Here is a 21751-nt window from a genome sequence, read left to right on the forward strand (position 1 = left end):
ATATGTCCGTAAACACACCAGCCAGCTGGTCTGCGCATGCTCTGAGGGCGCGGCTGGGGATGCCGTCTGGGCCTGCAGCCTTGCGAGGGTTAACACGTTTAAATGTTGTACTCACCTCGGCTGCAGTGAAGGAGAGTCCGCATGTTTTGGTTGCGGGCCATGTCAGTGGTACTGTATTGTCCTCAAAGCGGGCAAAAAAGTTATTTAGTCTGCCTGGGATCAAGACATCCTGGTTCGTGACTGGGCTGGTTTTCTTTTTGTAATCCGTGATTGACTGTAGACCCTGCCACATACCTCTTGTGTCTGAGCCGTTGAATTGCGATTCTACTTTGTCTCTATACTGACGCTTAGCTTGTTTGATTGCCTTGCGGAGGGAACCTCAACCCGATGGCGATGCTGTGGCATGACCTCAAGAAAGCGGTTCACACCGGACATCCCAAGAATATTGCTGAACTGAAACAGTTCTGTAAAGAGGAATGGTCCAAAATGCAGGTGTGATCCGATACTACAGAAAACATTTGGTTGAGGTTATTGCTGCCAAAAGAGGGTCAACCAGTTATTAAACCCAAGGGTTCACATACTTTTCCCACCCTGCTCTGTAAATGTTTACACGGTGTGTTCAATAAAGACATAACAACGTATTATTGTTTATGTGTTATTAGTTTAAGCAGACTTTGTTTGTCTATTGTTGTGACTTAGATGATCAGATCAAATTTTATCCAGAAGTCCAGGTAATTCCAAAGGGTTCACATACTTTTTCTTGCCACTGTAGTTCATATCATATGCCTAATAGTACAGTAGAGCTATTTCTACTTACACACAATATAGCTGGGTCGCCCCGTCCTGCCCCTAGGGGCCCATGGCCCTGCAGCGCCCCAACCCAACACACCCCACTTTGCTTCAGGATCTTAGTGAAACATTCATTATTGATTTCAGGTATGTTAGGTCAAGGCCAGAGTGACAACCAACAGTGCGGCAGACCCCCGGGGACTGGACTGAGCAGCCCAGCAGCTAGGGATTGCCTAAACAGATATCTCCTCTGATGTGGACATGTTTTAAAAACAGACTCCTTTTGTCGTACAGCATTCCATATAAGACATCCAGACCTTATGAAAGTTTCCCAGTGTACCCTTTTAATCTGGTAATAAATCAAATCTAGTGATGCATAACCTGACATTTCTGCCATCCATTGTAGGAGGATAATGAACCTTCATATTAATGGTAATTCATTTCTTAGCCTCTATAAATACTAGGTTGCACACTTTCTTCTGATAACAGTCTCCGGTATCAACATTTTCAAGCAAACAAAAACTGGTAGAAGGCAGAATCTGTAGACATGCTGAGATAAAAGAAGATACTCTTTGCCAGAATTCAGCCAGCCTTCACAAGACCATAACATATGCAAATATGTCCCCTTTTGTGTTTTACACCTCCAGCAGAATAATACCATTTCTGAGTGCATGATATTCCGTTTCACTGGCATATAGTATGTTCTATGGATGGTCTTAAACGGCAGTAATTTATGTGAGATTATATGAACATGATTGGGCATTCTAACATACAGTTGAAGTCGGAAGTTTACATACACTTTAGCCAAAAACATTTAAATTAGTTTTTTCACAATTCCTGACATTTAATCCTAGTAACAATTCCCTGTTTTAGGTCAGTTAGGATCACCACTTTATTTTAAGAATATTTTAATTTTCAGAATAATAGTAGAAAGAATGATTTATTTCAGCTTTTATTTCTTTCATCACATTCCCAGTGGGTCAGTTTACATACACTCAATTTGTATTTGGTAGCGTTGCCTTTAAATGGTTTAACTTGGGTCAAACGTTCCACAACTTTTTCAGTATAAGTTGGGTGAATTTTGGCCCATTCCTCCTGACAGAGCTGGTGTAACTGAGTCAGGTTTGTAGGCCTCCTTGCTCGCACATATTTTTCAGTTCTTCCCACACATTTCTTATAGGATTGAGGTCAGGGCTTTGTGATAGCCAGTCCAGTACCTTGACTTTGTTGTCCTTAACCTCTCTTGAGTACGGGCAGTATTTTCACGTCCGGATGAAAAGCGTGCCCTAAGTAAACTGCCTGTAACTCAGGCCCAAAAGCTAGGATATGCATATAATTGGTAGATTTGGATAGAAAACACTCTAAAGTTTCTAAAACCGTTTGTGAGTATAACAGAACTGATATGGCAGGCGAAACCCTGAGGACAAACCATCCCCCACAAAAAACATTCAGCCTTCCACTGTTTTCAATGGTTGTCACTTTTATTGTAAGGCGAAATCCTCCCAGATTGCAGTTCCTAGGGCTTCCACTAGATGTCAGCAGTATTTAGAAAGAGTTTCATGTTGGTTTTTGGAAAAATCAGCCAGAAATGGTAGTTTTTGTAGGTGGCTCCCAATGTGGCTGTGGTGTTTCCAAGCCCGTGGAAGAGAGAGTGTTCTTTGGTATTTTTCTTTGGTAAAGAGAATAATGATTCGGCGTCATACATTTTATGGTTTATTTACGTATTAGGGCTAAGGTTTGATTATAAACTGTTCCACTGGATGTCAGAAGGTGAATTCACCAATTTGTAAGTCGCTCTGGATAAGAGCGTCTGCTAAATGACTTAAATGTTAATGTTAAATGTTAATAAACGTTGTTTGACTTGTTTGGAAAAGTTTATTAGTAACGTTTGTGATTCATTATGTATGCATTTTGATGGAGGGAAACTGGGTGGATTATTGACTGAAGCGCGCCAGCTAAACTGAGTTTTTATGGATATAAAAAAGGACATTATTGAACAAAAGGACCATTTGTGATGTATCTGGGACCTTTTGGAGTGCCAACAGAAGAAGATCATTAAAGGTAAGTAATTTATTATATCGCCATTTCTGACTTTTGTGGCACACCTGCCTGGTTGAAACATGTTTTTCATGCTTTTGTATGCGGCGCTGTCCTCAGATAATCGCATGGTGTGCTTTCGTCGTAAAGCCTTTTTGAAAATCTGACACAGCGGCTGGATTAACAAGAAGTTAATCTTTATTTGTTTTTTATTTTTTTATTTTTTATTTTGATGTGTTACACTTGTGATTTTAAATAATTTGAATTCTGTAATTTGAATTTCGCGCTCTGCAATTTCAACGGATGTTGGCCAGGTGGGACGCTACCGTCTTCCTGACTGATGTCTTGAGATATTGCTACAATATATCCACATAATTTTCCTCCCTCATGATGAAATCTATTTTTTGAAGTGCACCAGTCCCTCCTGTCGCAAAGCACCCCCACAACATGATGCTGCCACCCCCGTGCTTCAAGGTTGGGATGGTGTTCTTCGGCTTGCAAGCCTACCCCTTTTCCTCCGAACATAACGATGGTCATTATGGCAACAGTTGTATTTTTGTTTCATCAGACCAGAGGACATTTCTCCAAAAAGTACGATCTTTGTCCCCACGTGCAGTTGCAAACCGTAGTCTGGCTTTTTTTATTGAGGTTCTGAAGCAGTGGCTTCTTCCTTGCTGAGTGGCCTTTCAGGTTATGTCGATATAGGACTCGTTTTACTTTGAACATAGATACTTTTATACCCATGTCCTTCAGCATCTTCACAAGGTCCTTTGCTGTTATTCTGGGATTGATTTGCACTTTTCGCACCAAAGTACGTTCATCTCTAGGAGACAGAATGCGTCTCCTTCCTGAGCGGTATGATGGCTGTGTGGTCCCATGGTGTTTATACTTTTGTACTATTGTTTGTACAGATGAACCTGGTACCTTTGGAAATTGTTCCCAAGGATGAACCAGACTTGTGGAGGTCTTGGCTGATTTCTTTTGATTTTCCAATGATGTCAAGCAAAGAGGTACTGAGTTTGAAGGTAGGCCTTGAAATACATACACAGGTACACCTCCAATTGACTCAAATTATGTCAATTAGCCTATCAGAAGCTTCTAAAGCCATGACATAATTTTCTGGAATTTTCCAATCTGTTTAAAGGCACAGTCAACTTAGTGTATGTACACTTCTGACTCACTGGAATTGTGATACAGTGAATTATAAGTGAAATAATCTATCTGTAAACAATTGTTGGAAAAATCACTTGTGTCATGCACAAAGTAGATGTCCTAAATGACTTACAAAATCTATAGTGTGTTAACAAGAAATTTGTGGAGTGGTTGAAAAACGAGTTTTAATGACTCCAACCTAAGTGTATGTAAACTTCCGACTTCAACTGTATCTGTGTCTTCATCAATAGCGTCTCCCAGGTCTTCCTAACATTTTTGTTTGACATATTTTATGTCATTGGGAAAAGCCCTTGATACGGTTTGGAAATCAAATTTAGAGATTTGCCTTAAAACAGTTCCAATCTTTGAAATGAAGGGAAACTGATTAATTAATAATGTTACATTGCTATACTGACTAATAAAAACTCACATTGCGCTGAAAAACATATTTAATGGTTTGGCCTCTGGTTTCATTGTTTGATTCAGGTGTAGTGTGATTGAGGCAAAAATAATTGCTAACGTTAGCCAACTTTTGGCTAGCTCTAGCTCATGGTACAATGGTGTGTCATCAAATGTACTTCTGTTGAAACGGGACAAAACAAAGGCTACAGAACATTTCCATACACACAACAGCTATTAGATACTGCGACCTGACAGATAGCTAGCTAGAGACTAGCTAGATCTGAACTGGCTGTGGTAGCTACTAGCTAGCTAGCTGCTAGGAGTTCATTCACTTCAGTGGAGATGGGATGAAACGTTAGCTAACATAACATGTCAGTTACACTACTAGCTTAGCACTAGGAATAAAATTTAAAAAAATCTGTCAAACAGCTGTTACCTTGCCAGCTAGATCAGTCAACTTAAGAGTAGCCAGTTTCTGCTCTGCTAAGCTTTTACAACTCAGAGAAAAAGTGCGACACAGACAGCAGCCGCCTCTGTTCATCTCACCCGTGCTGGTCCTATTAGCCAGCCTTTCAGAAGCTTTGCCTTCACACTGTCTGTCCCTGTGAGGTCATAAATGCAATTTCCTAAAGTGTGTGTGTGTTGGGGGGGGGGGAGGGGGGGGGTTCATGCCACCCATCCCCGTCCCCGTCCCCGTCCCAAGTGAATGTTACTCCCATACTTCTCATCATGGTCCCAAATGGCACCATATTCTCTACATAATGCCCAACGTACCCCCTATGGGCCCTCAATGCAGGGCACTATATAGGGACAAGGGGTTCCATTTGGGAGGCAGCCAGTGAATGTACCTCGCATGATGTGTGTCTGGCTTGTCCGGCTGGTTATAGACTCATCAGTCTTACATAGAAAGCCCCATGTCTACTGCTGTGCCATTTATCATCCTATCTGTTTTCCCTCTCTATGGTTGTGTCTCCAAATGTCACCTTATTCCCTATTCAGTGCACTACCTTAAACCAGAGCCAACAATAAACCCTACCTGTCCAGAGCCATTTGGGATACAACCTACCTGTCCAGGACTCTGACAGTAACTGAAATGACCACCTCTATCTGACCTCTTTGTTTCCCTCTCTTCTCTGTGTTGCCTAGACGATGACCCCTTGCAGCCGGTGACCCAGGACGAGACGGCGTCTGTGGGCGGCATGGTAACCCTGACCTGCCGGGTGGCAGCGAGTGACAACTCCTCCCTGCAGTGGTCCAACACGGCCCAGCAGACCTTGTACTTTGGAGAGAAGAGAGGTGAGAGGGAGGGAGAGGTTTGTGTGTGTGTTTGAGAGAAAGAGGGAGGAAGAGGAGTGTGATAGATCTTGAGAGACAGGAAAGGGGAAAAGAGAGAGAGAGAGACAGAGAGACAGAGAGGCAGAGAGACAGAGAGACAGAGAGACAGAGAGGCAGAGAGGCAGAGAGACAGAGAGACAGAGAGACAGAGAGGCAGAGAGACAGAGAGACAGAGAGACAGAGAGGCAGAGTTTAAGAGTAGGGCTGTGACGGTCATGGAATTTTGGATGATGGTAATTGGTCAGAGAAATGACTGCGGTCTCCATAAATAACCATTAGAATAGATAATAATGCAAACTAACTGGTGTGGCTGTCTACTACCCTCTGAGAGGATCTGGTCTCAACCAGGCACAGGGCTGAACCAGATCCTGACCCATCACACTGACTCTGAGACAACAGACTAGCACCATCACACTGACTCTGAGACAACAGACTAGCACCATCACACTGACTCTGAGACAACAGACTAGCACCATCACACTGACTCTGAGACAACAGACTAGCACCATCACACTGACTCTGAGACAACAGACTAGCACCATCACACTGACTCTGAGACAACAGACTAGCACCATCACACTGACTCTGAGACAACAGACTAGCACCATCACACTGACTCTGAGACAACAGACTAGCACCAGCACACTGACTCTGAGACAACAGACTAGCACCATCACACTGACTCTGAGACAACAGACTAGCACCATCACACTGACTCTGAGACAACAGACTAGCACCATCACACTGACTCTGAGACAACAGACTAGCACCATCACACTGACTCTGAGACAACAGACTAGCACCATCACACTGACTCTGAGACAACAGACTAGCACCATCACACTGACTCTGAGACAACAGACTAGCACCATCACACTGACTCTCAGACAACAGACTAGCACCATCACACTGACTCTGAGACAACAGACTAGCACCATCACACTGACTCTGAGACAACAGACTAGCACCATCACACTGACTCTGAGACAACAGACTAGCACCATCACACTGACTCTCAGACAACAGACTAGCACCATCACACTGACTCTGAGACAACAGACTAGCACCATCACACTGACTCTGAGACAACAGACTAGCACCATCACACTGACTCACAGACAACAGACTAGCACCATCACACTGACTCTGAGACAACAGACTAGCACCATCACACTGACTCTGAGACAACAGACTAGCACCATCACACACACCCACCCACACACACACACACACACACACACACACACACACACACACACACACACACACACACACACACACACACACACACACATACACACAAATAAAATAAAATACAATGGGTGTGGACTTTACCGTCAAATGCTTGCTTACAAGCCTTTCCCAACGTAAAGTAAATAAATAAATAGTAATAAAAGTGGAATAAAATACACAAGAATACACAAGAAGCTATATACAGGAAGTACCAGATCACTGAGGAGGTATTTACAGGAAGTAGCAGATCACTGTGGAGATATGTATACAAAGTACCAGTACCAGATCAATGTGGAGCTATATACAGGAAGTACCTGTATCAGATCAATGTGGAGCTATATACAGGAAATACCAGATGACTGTGGAGCTATATAAAGGAAGTACCAATACCAGATCACTGTGGAGCTTTATACAGGAAGTTTCAGATGACTGTGGAGCTATATACAGGAAGTACCAGTACCAGATCAATGTAGAGCTATATACAGGAAGTACCAGTAGAAGATCACCGTGGAGCTTTATCCAGGAAGTACCAGAACCTAAAAGTGTTTGGTTTTAAATATACCTAAGTATCAAAAGTAAATATATTGCAAAAATATACCTAATTATCAAAAGACCACTGTATAAAACCCACCTGAACAAGGACCCGAATTGATATCCAAAATGCTAAACCTACTTATCACGGAGGCAAAAGGGCCGACAGTAATGAGAGGAGACCTCAACCTTATCCTGAATTTTACGTTAGATTGTCAACGCAGCATAAATCACAAGGCAGAGAAGGCTGCAGTGATACTAAGAAGGGCAGACATAGAGGTGTGTCTGATAGATATTTGGAGAAATTTACACCCCAAATAAAATGACTTTACATACTACTCTAGAGCACATAAGAAATACTCAGGATTAGACTATTTCTTCATGTTTAAAACGGTAACAGCAACAGTCATCAACTGTGTAACGCTCGTCCACTTCTCCTGACGAGGAGTAAGAGATATCGGACCAATGTGCAGCGTGGTAAGTGTCCATAATGATACTTTATTTACATGAACACTAAACTACAAAATAACAACGTGAAAAACCGAAACAAACGAAACAGTCCCGTGTGGAAACAAACACTGACATGGAAAATAATCACCCACAACTCAAAGGGGGAAACCAGGCTGCCTAAGTACGGTTCTCAATCAGGGACAACGATTGACAACTGCCTCTGATTGGGAACCATACCAGGCCAAACACAGAAATCCCAAAACATAGAAAAAGGAACATAGACAACCCACCCAACTCACGCCCTGACCATACTAAAACAAAGACATAACAAAAGAACTAAGGTCAGAACGTGACAGTACCCCCCTCCCCAAAGGTGCGGACTCCGGCTGCAAAACCTGAACCTATAGGGGAGGGTCTGGGTGGGTGTCTGATCGAGGTGGCGGCTCTGGCGCGGGACGTGGACCCCACTCCACTATGGTCTTTCTCCGCCTCTTTAACTGCCTCCGTGGTCTCTTTAGTGCGGCGACCTCGGACTGGGGACCCTAGCAATGGGTCCCAAATGGACGGGCGGCTCTGGCAGCTCAGGACAGACGGGCGACTCTGGCAGCTCAGGACAGACGGGTGACTCTGGCATCTCAGGACAGACGGGCGACTCTGGCAGCTCAGGACAGATGGGAGACTCTGACAGCTCAGGACAGACGGGAGACTCTGACAGCGCTGAGCAGGAGGAAGACTCTGGCAGCACTGGACAGGCAGGACCACCTGTAGGGAGGAGACGGAGAGACAGCCTGGTGCGGGGGGCTGCCACCGGAGGGCTGGTGCGTGGAGGTGGCACCGGATAGACCGGACCGTGAAGACGCACTGGAGGTCTCGAGCACTGAACCTTCCCAACACTACCTGGCTGAATGCTCCCCGTAGCCAGGCCAGTGCGGCGAGGTGGAATAGCCCACACTGGGCTGTGCTGGCGAACCGGGGACACCATGCATAGGGCTTGTGCCATGTACCCTGGCCCAAGGAGACGCATTGGAGACCAGATGCGCTGAGCCGGCACCTGGCTCGATGCCCACTCTAGCCCGGCCGATACGAGGCGCTGCAATGTACCGCACCGGGCTATGCCTGCGCACGTGTGTCTCACGGCATAACACGGTGCCTGCCCGGTCCCTCTCTCTCCACGGTAAGCACGGGGAGTTGGCTCTGGCCTCCTACCTGACTTAGCCACACTCCCTGTGTGCGCCGCCCCCAAGACATTTTTGAGGCTGCCCCTCGGGCATCCAACTGCGCCGCCGTGCTGCCTCCTCATACCACCGTCTCTCAGCTTTTGCTGCCTCCAGCTCTGCCTTGGGGCGGCGATACTCTCCAGCCTGTGCCAAGGGTCCCTTGCCGTCCAGAATCTCCTCCCATGTCCAGGAGTCCTGAGATCGCTGCTACTGCCCGTTACCACGCTGCTTTGTCCTTTGGTCGTGGGTGAAACCAGGCTACCTAAGTATGGTTCTCAATCAGGGACAACGATTGACAGCTGCCTTTGATTGAGAACCATACTTAGGTAGCCTGGTTTCACTTTTGAATTGTGGGTGATTGTTTCCTGTGCCTGTGTTCAGTTTCACATATTAAAATGGACACTTACCACGCTGCAAATTGGTCCGATATCTCTTACTCCTTGTCAGAACAAGAGGACGAGCGTTACAAACTGCCACATTAGAGCAATGGAAATATCGGATCATGCTGAATATGAAAATATACATGGGACTAGAGAAAAGCTCCACAGTTTGGAGATTAAATAATTAACATCTACATTACATTCAATTTAAGAATAGAAAAAAGGCAACACTAAAAAAAGATCTGGAAATGAATGATTTTGGAGAGGTCTCCCCGATAATGGTATGGGAATGGGCCAAGGCAGTGCTTCAAGGTGAGATAATATCATATGCTTCTAAAAAAATAAAAGAGAAAGAAACATTAGAACTACAAAAGACCTTGATCAGGCTTCCAAGTAAACATGTAAGTAATGGAAACCTACTGATATAAAAATGCCTAGATCAAATTAAGTCAGACAATATAGAAAAACATTCATATTTACTAAATATTACAATAATGGCCCAAAGGCCCAGAAATTACTTGCAGACTGAGAAAACAAAGTAAAAAGGCCAACATACCAGAAATGAAAGATAACTGTCCTCACCTTAGAGAGCCTTTTTATTTCTCAATTTGGTTAGGCCAGGGTGTGATTTGGGTGGGCATTCTAGTTTCTATTTCTTTGTTGGCCGGATCTCTGATTGGGAATTGTACTTAGGCAGCCTGTTTTGCACCCTAGTTTGTGGGATCTTGTTTTTGTATAGTTGCTGTGGAGCCTGCAGAACTTTATGTTCATTTGTATTTTGTTGTTTTTTGTTGTCATTTGAAAATTAAGTAAAATGTACGCCTACCATGCTGCACCTTGAGCTCCTTCTAACAACATACAGTGCCTTGCGAAAGTATTCGGCCCCCTTGAACTTTGCGACCTTTTGCCACATTTCAGGCTTCAAACATAAAGATATAAAACTGTATTTTTTTGTGAAGAATCAACAACAAGTGGGACACAATCATGAAGTGGAACGACATTTATTGGATATTTCAAACTTTTTTAACAAATCAAAAACTGAAAAATTGGGCGTGCAAAATTATTCAGCCCCTTTACTTTCAGTGCAGCAAACTCTCTCCAGAAGTTCAGTGAGGATCTCTGAATGATCCAATGTTGACCTAAATGACTAATGATGATAAATACAATCCACCTGTGTGTAATCAAGTCTCCGTATAAATGCACCTGCACTGTGATAGTCTCAGAGGTCCGTTAAAAGCGCAGAGAGCATCATGAAGAACAAGGAACACACCAGGCAGGTCCGAGATACTGTTGTGAAGAAGTTTAAAGCCGGATTTGGATACAAAAAAGATTTCCCAAGCTTTAAACATCCCAAGGAGCACTGTGCAAGCGATAATATTGAAATGGAAGGAGTATCAGACCACTGCAAATCTACCAAGACCTGGCCGTCCCTCTAAACTTTCAGCTCATACAAGGAGAAGACTGATCAGAGATGCAGCCAAGAGGCCCATGATCACTCTGGATGAACTGCAGAGATCTACAGCTGAGGTGGGAGACTCTGTCCATAGGACAACAATCACCTTTACTCCACACACAGAGATGCGTACAAAGCTCTCCCTCACCCTCCATTTGGTAAATCCGACCACAACTCTATCTTCCTGATTCCTGCTTACAAGCATAAATTAAAGCAGGAAGCACCAGTGACTCGGTCTATAAAAAAGTGATCAGATGAAGCAGATGCTAAACTACAGGACTGTTTTGCTATCACAGACTGGAACATGTTCCGGGATTCTTCCGATGACATCGAGGAATTCACCACATCAGTCACTGGCTTTATCAATAAGTGCATTGAGGACGTCGTCCCCACAGTGACTGTACGTGCATACCCCAACCAGAAGCCATGGATTACAGGCAACATCTGCACTGAGCTAAAGGGTAGAGCTGCCGCATTCAAGGTGTGGGACTCTAACCCAGAAAATTCCAAGAAATCCTGCTATGCCCTGCGACGAACCATCAAACAGGCAAAGCATCAATACAGGGCTAAAGTTGAATCACACTACACCGGCTGCAATGCTCGTCTTATGTGGCAGTGCTTGGAAACTATTACAGACAACAAAGTGAAGCACAGCTGCGAGCAGCCCTGTGACACGAGCCTACCAGATGAGATATATCACTTCTATGCTCACTTCTGGGGAAACAACACTGAGGCATGTATGAGAACATCAACTGTTCCGGACGTCTGTGTGATCACGCTCTCCGTAGCCGACGTGAGTAAGACTTTAAACAGGTCAACATACACAAGGCTGCAGGGCCAATCGGATTACCAGGAAGTGTGCTCCGGGCATGTGCTGACCAACTGGCAGGTGTCTTCACTGACATTTTCAACAGGTCCCTGATTGAGTCTGGAATACCAACATGTTTCAAGCACACCACCATAGTCCCTGTTCCCAAGAACACACTAAGCTAAGGGTCCTCACTAAGCTAAGGATCCTGGGACTAAACACCTCCCTCTGGAACTGGATCCTGGACTTCCTGACGGGCCGCCCCCAGGTGGTGAGGGTTGGTAGCAACACATCTGCCACGCTGATCCTCAACACTGGAGCCCCCCAGGGGTGCCTGAATTTCAACCTATCCCTCAACGTAACCAAGAATGATTGTGGACTACAGGAAAAGGAGGACCGAGCACGACCCCATTCTCATCGACGGGGCTGTAGGTGAGCAGGTTGAGAGCTTCAAGTTCCTTGGTATCCACATCAACAACAAACTAGAATGACCCAAACACACATAGGCAGTCGTGAAGAGGGCACAACAATGCCTATTCCCCCTCAGGAAACTAAAATGATTTGGCATGGGTCCTGAGATCCTCAAAAGGTTCCACAGCTGCACCATCAAGAGCATCCTGACTGGTTGCATCACTGCCTGGTACGGCAACTGCTCAGCCTCCGATCGCAAGGCACTACAGAGGGTAGTGCGTACGGCCCAGTACATCACTGAGGCTAAGCTTCCTGCCATCTAGGACCTCTACACCAGGCATGTCAGAGGAAGGCCCTAAATATTGTCAAAGACCCCAGCCACCCCAGTCATAGACTGTTCTCTCTACTACCACACGGCAAGCAGTGCCAAGTCTAGGACAAAAAGGCTTCTCAACAGTTTTTACCCCCAAGCCATAAGACTCCTGAACAGGTAATCAAATGGCTACCCGGACTATTTGCATTGTGTGCCCCCCCCAACCCCTCTTTTACGCTGCTGCTGCTCTCTGTTCACCATATATGCATAGTCACTTTAACTATACATTCATGTACATACTACCTCAATCAGCCTGACTAACCGGTGTCTGTATGTAGACTCGCTACTTTTATAGCCTCGCTACTGTATATAGCCTGTCTTTTTACTGTTGTTTTATTACTTTACCTACCTATTGTTCACATAATACTTTTTTTTTGCACTATTGGTTAGAGCCGGTAAATAAGTATTTCACTGTAAGGTCATCTACACTTGTTGTAAAGCTTAGCCCCAGAGATCAGAGACAAGGACCAGTGCAAGAGGGGTTTTCTGGATTTAGAGAGACGTAACGTATCATTCAATACTTCAACTTTAAGGAAGTATTTCACTGTAAGTTCATCTACACTTGTTGTAAAGGTCCTGGATGGCAGGAAGAAAACCCCTCATGCACTGGTCCTTGTCTCTGATCTCTCTCTAAATCCAGGAAACCCCTCTTGCACTGGTCCTTGTCTCTGATCTCTCTCTAAATCCAGAAAACCCCTCATGCACTGGTCCTTGTCTCTGATCTCTCTCTAAATCCAGAAAACCCCTCATGCACTGGTCCTTGTCTCTGATCTCTCTCTAAATCCAGGAAACCCTTCATGCACTGGTCCTTGTCTCTGATCTCTCTCTAAATCCAGAAAACCCCTCATGCACTGGTCCTTGTCTCTGATCTCTCTCTAAATCCAGAAAACCCCTCTTGCACTGGTCCTTGTCTCTGATCTCTCTCTAAATCCAGAAAACCCCTCTTGCACTGGTCCTTGACTCTGATAAGTACCTCTTCAGAATCAACAAATTGGAAAGAAACAATGAATGAAATAAATAGTATGGAGATGATCTCATAGAATAACAAACCAAATGACTCTATTTGACATACAAAAAAGAAGAAGCGATAAATGGACATGTTTTAAACAGACGGGTGGAAATGTGTGTGTGTGTGTGTGCCGTTTGATGCGTGCACGTGTGTGTGTGTGTGTGTGTATGGTGAAATATGGTGAATGGGTGATGCCCGGATGTCAACACAACACCAGGAGATGTAACTAACAGGTGTAGATAAGGGATATCAACACAACACCAGGAGATGTAACTAACAGGTGTAGATAAGGGATATCAACAAAACACCAGGAGATGTAACTAACAGGTGTAGATAAGGGATATCAACACAACACCAGGAGATGTAACTAGCAGGTGTAGATAAGGGATATCAACAAAACACACACACACACAATGTCACTGTGCCAAATAGGTCAGGTTCCAGACTCTATCTTCCACCAGTAACACCTGGGTTCAAATACTATTTTAAATAATTTCAAATACTTTATATAGCTGGATTGAACTAGCATAGCTTAATGGACCAATAACATAACCCAAAACCCACCTATCTGGTACTCCAGAGCTCAAAGTATTTGAATAACTTGTTGCCATGGCATTTTGGATGACAGTTATTTATTAAACCTTTATTAAACCAGGCAAGTTAGTTAAGAACAAATTCTTAGTTACAATGACGGCCTAGGAATGGTGGTTTAACTGCCTTGTTCAGGGGCAGAACGGCAGATTTTCACCTTGTCAGCTCAGTGATTCGATCTTGCAACCTTTTCGGTTACTAGTCCAACGACTAGGCTACGCTGCCGCCCAATTGATCATCCACATGACCGCGGTCACCGTTATAAAGGTTAAATGGTTTAGTTTAAAAAAACAAACACATTTTCTCCTCTCCTCCTGACTGATGCTGCAGGGAGGGGGCATTATCTAGGCAACCAAGGACTCCTACAACCAAGGACTCCTGCTTATTTCAGCAATAAGCAACACAGTTTCATCACGTTTAGTCCAAGGGCCACCCAGCAAAAAAAGGGGGGGCTTGGACGAGTTGTGAGGAGTCCATGTTACTGCAGAAACGGACTCATCCGCATGAATGGTTGTCCCGTCTTCAGCCAGCTGTTCGTTATGACGGTTATTTCATTGTCACGACGGTCTTCATCCATAACCCTTGGTTACACGATATTACAGTAATTGTGCCGGCCCTAACCGTGGTATGTCCTTGTAGCCTATATTATGTTCAGGTCTAGATCAATAACAATACTGTGTAAGTAGACATAGCTGTCATTGTTTCTGAAATATAATATCCTGCCTCTCACAATTCATATTAAACCCAATAAAGGAGATGGAGGAGAGATTAAGAGAGAGAGAGATGATGATGAAGAGAACGAGAGATGGAGAGAGAGAAATACAGACAGAGAGAGAGGGAGAGAGAGAAAGACAGACAGAGAGAGAGAGAGAGAGAGAGAGAGAAAGACAGACAGAGAGAGAACGAGAGGGAGAGAGGGAGAGAGAAACACAGACAGAGAGAGAACGAGAGAGAGAAAGACGGACAGAGAGAGAGGGAGAGAGAGACAGAGAGAGAGAAAGAGAGACAGAGTGAGAGAGAGAGAGAGAGGGGGAGAGAGTGAAAGAGAGACAGAGAGAGGGAAAGAGAGAGAGAGAGAGAGAAAGAGAGACAGAGAGAAATACAGACAGAGAGAGAGGGAGAGAGCGAAAGAGAGAAAGAGAGACAGAGAGAGGGAAAGAGAGAGAGAGAGAGAAAGAGAGACAGAGAGAAATACAGACAGAGAGAGAGGGAGAGAGAGAAAGACAGACAGAGAGAGAAAGAGAGAAAGACAGACAGAGAGAGAGAGAGAGAGAGAGAGAGAGAGAGAGAGAGAGAGAGAGAAAAGACAGACAGAGAGAGAGAGAGACAAAGAGAGAGGGAGAGAGAGGGTGATAGAGAAGGAGAGACAGGGAGAGAGAGAAAGAGAGAAAGACAGACACAGAGAGAGAGAGAGAGAGAGAGAGAGAGAGAGAGAAAGACAGACAGAGAGAGGGAGAGAGGGAGAGAGAAAGACAGACAGAGAGAGAAAGAGAGAGAGAAAGACGGACAGAGAGAGAGGGAGAGAGAGACAGAGAGAGAGAATGAGAGACAGAGTGAGAGAGAGAGAGAGAGAGGGGGAGAGAGTGAAAGAGAGAAAGAGAGACAGAGAGAGGGAAAGTGAGAGAGAGAGAAAGAGAGACAGAGAGAAATACAGACAGAGAGAGAGGGAGAGAGCGAAAGAGAGAAAGAGAGACAGAGAGAGGGAAAGAGAGAGAGAGAGAGAGAGAGAGAAAGACAGACAGAGAGAGAGGGAGAGAGAGAGAGAGAGAAAGACAGACAGAGAGAGAGAGAGAGAGAGAAAGACAGACAGACAGAGAGAGAGAGGGAGAGAGAAACACAGACAGAGAGAGAGACGAGAGAGAAAAGACGGACAGAGAGAGAGGAGAGAGAGACAGAGAGAGAGAAAGAGTGACAGAGTGAGAGATTGTTTAGAGATATATTAGAGACAGGGAGAGAGAGAAAGAGAGAAAGACAGACAGAGAGAGAGAGAGACAGAGAGAGAGACAGAGAGAGAGACAGAGAGGCAGATGAAGAGAAAGAGCAAGAGAGAGGTGAATAAAGAGAGTTAGAGAGAAAGAGGGAGTAAAGGGGAAGGAAAAGTGAATTAGGGAGACATATAGTTTCGGGGAGGGTCCGGAGGGGGCAGGGGAGCACACCGAAGCTACATGAAGACAAATGAACAGAGCTTGGTTACTGATAAACCATGAAGAGGAAGCAGTGGCTGAGACACAGACAGACAGCTAGGATGTTAAGCATACTTTGCAGACACACAGACACTGGCAGAGATAGTCATGCTATGCAGAGAGAAAGACACAGAGACAGAGAGAGAAAAGCCACCGTAGGCAGACCTGGCTCTCAAGAGAAGACAGGCTATGTGCTCACTGCCCACAAAATGAGGTGGAAACTGAGCTGCACTTCCTAACCTCCTGCCCAATGTATGACCGTATTAAAGAGACATATTTCCCTCAGATTACACAGATCCACAAAGAATTCGAAAGCAAATCCAATTTTAATAAACTCCCACATCTACTGGGTGAAATACCACAGTGTGCCATCACAGCAGCAAGATTTGTGACCTGTTGCCACGAGAAAAGGGCAACCAGTGAAGAACACACACTATTGTAAATACAACCCATATCTATGCTTATTTATTTTATCTTGTGTCCTTTACCATTTGTACATTGTTAAAACACTGTATATATATAATATGACATTTGTAATGTCTTTATTGTTTTGAAACAGCTGTATGTGTAATGTTTACTGTTAATTTTTATTGTTTATTTCACTTTATATATTCACTTTATATATTTGTCTACCTCACTTGCTTTGGCAATGTTAACACATGTTTCCCATGCCAACAAAGCCCTTGAATTGAATTGATTTGAATTGAGAGAGGCATGCTACAGAGAGAGACAGAGACAGAGAGAGAGGCATTTTACAGAGAGAGACAGAGACAGAGAGAGAGGCATGATACAGAGAGACAGAGACAGAGAGAGAGGCATGATACAGAGAGAGACAGAGACAGAGAGAGAGGCATGATACAGAGAGAGACAGAGACAGAGAGGCATGATACAGAGAGAGACAGAGACAGAGAGAGAGGCATTCTACAGAGAGAGACAAGAGACAGAGAGAGAGGCATGCTACAGAGAGAGATAGTTGTTTTTATGTGTATCACTTTAATTACAATATAATTATAATCACTTCGCTTTGGCAACATTGACCTTGTCATTCATGCCATTAAAGCATTTTGCATTTGAAAGAAAGGGAGACAGACACACACACACACACACACGCACGCACGCACACACACACACACGTCTGCATCTTAGACAGATACACACAGAGAAAGACAGACAGAAAGACAGAGTCTGAGAGAGAGATTCGGGAGAGAAGTGTGTGCATGAGAGAGAAAAGGAGGGAGAGAGAGAGGGAGAGTGAGGGAGAGAGAAGTGTGTGCATGAGAGAGAAGAGGAGGGAGAGAGAAGTATGTGCATGAGTGAGAAGAGGAGGGAGAGAGAGAGGGAGAGAGAGAGGGAGAGAGAGGTGTGTGCATGAGAGAGAGGAGGAGGGAGAGAGAGAGGGAGAGAGAAGTGTGTGCATGAGAGAGAAGAGGAGGGAGAGAGAGAGGGAGATAGAGAGAAGTGTGTGCATGAGAGAGAAGAGAGAGAGAGAGAGGGAGAGGGAGAGAGGGAGGGAGGAAGGGAGAGAAAGAGAGAAAGAGAGGGAGGGAGGGAGGAGAGGAGGGAGAGGGAGAGAGAAGTGTGTGCATGAGAGAGGAGAGGAGGGAGAGGGAGAGGGAGGAGAGGAGGGAGAGGGAGAGGTGTGTTTATGTTGGAGAAGAAGACAGTGTGAGGGAAGGAGGGAGGGAGGGAGGGAGAGAGAGAGAGAGAGAGAGAGAGAGAGAGAGAGAGAGAGAGCGAGAGAGAGGGAGAGAAAGAGAGAGGAGAGAAGTGTGGGAGGGAGGGAGGGATGAGAAGAGAAGAGAAGAGAAGAGATGAGAGGAGGGAGAGAGGTGTGTTTATGTTTGAGAAGAAGAGAGTGGGAGGGAGAGTCTAATGGAATGTGAGACAGAAAAGATGAAAGGGGTGAATGTACTGCATGTATTTACTGTATGTATGTACTGCATGTATTTACTGTATGTATGTACTGTATGTATTTACTGTCTTTTACGTAAGTACTGTATGAATTTACTGTATGTACTGTATTGACTGTATTTACTGTATTAATTGTATTTACTTTATGTACTTTATGTATTGGCTGTATTTACTGTATATATTTACTGTATTTACTGTATATGTTTACTGTATGTATTTACTGTATTTACTGTATATATTTATTGTATGTATTGTATGTATTTACTGTATATATGTACTGTATTTACTGTATATATTTACTGTATTTACTGTATGTATTTACTGTATATATTTACTGTATTTACTGTATGTATTTACTGTATTTACTGTATATATTTACTGTATTTACTGTGTGTATTTACTGTATTTATTGTATATATTTACTGTATTTACTGTATATATTTACTGTCTTTACTGTATGTATTTACTGTATATATTTACTGTATTTACTGTATATATTTACTGGATTTACTGTATGTATTTACTGTATATATTTACTGTATTTACTGTATGTGTTTAATGTATTTACTGTATATATTTACTGTATTTGCTGTTTATATTTACTGTATTTACTGTGTGTATTTACTGTATTTATTGTATATATTTACTGTATTTACTGTATATATTTACTGTATATATTTACTGTCTTTACTGTATGTATTTACTGTATATATTTACCGTATTTACTGTATGTATTTACTGTATTTACTGTATATATTTACTGTATTTGCTGTTTATATTTACTGTATTTACTGTATATATTTACTGTATTTACTGTATATATTTACTGTCTTTACTGTATGTATTTACTGTATATATTTACTGTATTTACTGTATATATTTACTGTCTTTACTGTATGTACACTACCATTCAAAAGTTTGGGGTCACTTAGAAATGTCCTTGTTTTCCATGAAAACATACATGAAATGAGATGCAAAAGGAATAGGAAATATAGTCAAGACGTTGGTTATAAATAATGTTTAATTGAAACAATCATTTTGTCCTTCAAACTTTTTTTCATCAAAGAATTCTCCATTTGCAGCAATTACAGCCTTGCGGACCTTTGGCATTCTAGTTGTCAATTGGTTGAGGTTATCTGAAGAGATTTCACCCCCATGCTTCCTGAAGCTCCTCCCACAAGATGGATTGGCTTGATGGACACTTCTTACGTACCATACGGTCAAGCTGCTCCCACAACAGCTCAATAGGGTTGAGATCCGGTGACTGTGCTGGCCACTCCATTATAGACAGAATACCAGCTGACTGCTTCTTCCCTAAATAGTTATTGCATAGTTTGGAGCTGTGCTTTGGGTCATTGTCCTGTTGTAGGAGGAAATTGGCTCCAATTATGCGCTGTCCACAGGGTATGGCATGGAGCTGCAAAATGGAGTGACAGCCTTCCTTCTTCAAGATCCCTTTACCCTGTACAAATCCCCCACTTTACCACCACCAAAGCATCCCCAGACCATCACATTGCCTCCACCATGCTTGACAGATGGCGTCAAGCACTCCTCCAGCATCTTTCCATTTTTTCTGCGTCTCACGAATGTTCTTCTTTGGTATCCGAACACCTCAAACTTAGATTTGTCTGTCCATGACACTTTTTTCCAATCTTCCTCTGTCCAGTGTCTGTTTTCTTTTGCCCATCTTAATCTTTTCTTTTTAATGGCCAGTCTGAGATATGGCTTTTTCTTTGCAACTCTGGCTAGAAGGCCAGCATCCTGGAGTCGCCTCTTCACTGTTGATGTTGAGACTGGTGTTTTGCGGGTACTATTAACCGGGGCCTCCCACTTCTCTTTCTATTCTGGTCAGAGCCAGTTTGTGCTGTTTTGTGAAGGGAGTTGTACACAGCATTGTACAAGATTTTCAGTTTCTTGGCAATTTCTCACATGGAATAGCCTTCATTTCTCAGAACAAGAATAGACTGATGAGTTTCAGAAGAAAGTTCTTTGTTTCTGTTCATTTTGAGCCTGTAATCGAACCCACAAATGCTGATGCTCCAGATAGTCAACTAGTCTAAAGAAGGCCAGTTTTATTGCTTCTTAAAGCAGACAACAGTTTTCAGCTGTGATAACATGATTGCAAAAGGGTTTTCTAATGATCAATTAGCCATTTAAAATTATAAACTGGGATTAGCTAACACAATGTGCCATTGGAACACACAAGTGATGGTTGCTGATAATGGGCCTCTGTACCCCTACGTAGACATTCCATTAAAAATCAGCCGTTTCCAGCTACAATAGTCATTTACAACATTAACAACATCATTTTGATGTTATTTTAACGGACAGAAATGTGCATTTCTTTCAAAAACAAGGATATTTCTTAGTGACTGTAGTTTATGTACTGTATGTACTGTATGTATGTACTGACTGTATGTACTGTGTGTACTGACTGTATGTACTGTATGTACTGACTGTATGTACTGTGTGTACTGACTGTATGTACTGTATGTACTGTATGTTTTTACTGTATGTACTGACTGTATGTACTGTATGTACTGTGTGTACTGTGTGTATATACTGTATGTACTGTATGTACAGTGTGTATATACTGTATTTACTGTATTTACTGTATGTAATGTGTGTATATACTGTATTTACTGTATTTACTGTATGTACTGTGTGTTTATACTGTATTTACTGTATGTACTGTGTGTATATACTGCATTTACTGTATGTACTGTATGTAATGTGTGTATTTACTGTATGTACTGTGTGTTTATACTGTATTTACTGTATGTACTGTGTGTATATACTGCATTTACTGTATTTACTGTATGTACTGTATGTACTGTGTGTATATACTGTATGTACTGTATGTACTGTGTGTTTATACTGTATTTACTGTATGTACTGTGTGTATATACTGTATTTACTGTATTTACTGTATGTACTGTGTGTATTTACTGTATGTACTGTGTGTATATACTGTATTTACTGTATGTTCTGTATGTACTGTATGTACTGTGTGTATATACTGTATTTACTGTATGCACTGTGTGTATATACTGTATTTACTGTATGTACTGTATTTACTGTATGTACTGTATTTACTGTATGTACTGTATTTACTGTATGTACTGTATGTATATACTGTATTTACTGTATGCACTGTGTGTATATACTGCATTTACTGTATGTACTGTATGTATATTCTGTATATACTGTATTTACTGTATGTAATGTATGTATTTATTGTATGTACTTTGTGTATTTACTGTATTTACTGTATGTATTTACTGTATGTACTGTGTGTATTTACTGTATGTACTGTGTGTATTTACTCTATGTACTGTATGTATTTACTGTATGTATATACTGTATTTACTGTGTGTATTTACTGTGTGTATTTACTATGTGTATTTACTGTATTTACTGTATGTACTGTGTGTATATACCGTATTTACTGTATGTGCTGTATGCATATACTATATTCACTGTATG

General features: G+C 42.8%; 1 protein-coding gene across 1 annotated transcript in view; it reads left to right on the forward strand.

Moving 5' to 3' along the window:
* Positions 1–387: 387 nt before the first annotated feature.
* Positions 388–21751, forward strand: part of LOC135533514 (cell adhesion molecule 3-like) — a gene marked incomplete at its 3' end in the record, with an annotated part of 50863 nt that continues 29499 nt past the window's right edge. Inside the window, exons 1-2 of the mRNA XM_064960803.1 lie at positions 388–466; positions 5527–5676. Coding sequence (XP_064816875.1) covers positions 388–466; positions 5527–5676 — 229 coding nt within the window. The remainder of the gene's footprint in view (positions 467–5526; positions 5677–21751) is intronic.

Source organism: Oncorhynchus masou, unplaced genomic scaffold (assembly GCF_036934945.1).
Source record: "Oncorhynchus masou masou isolate Uvic2021 unplaced genomic scaffold, UVic_Omas_1.1 unplaced_scaffold_2420, whole genome shotgun sequence".
Classification (NCBI taxonomy): Eukaryota; Metazoa; Chordata; class Actinopteri; order Salmoniformes; family Salmonidae; genus Oncorhynchus; species Oncorhynchus masou.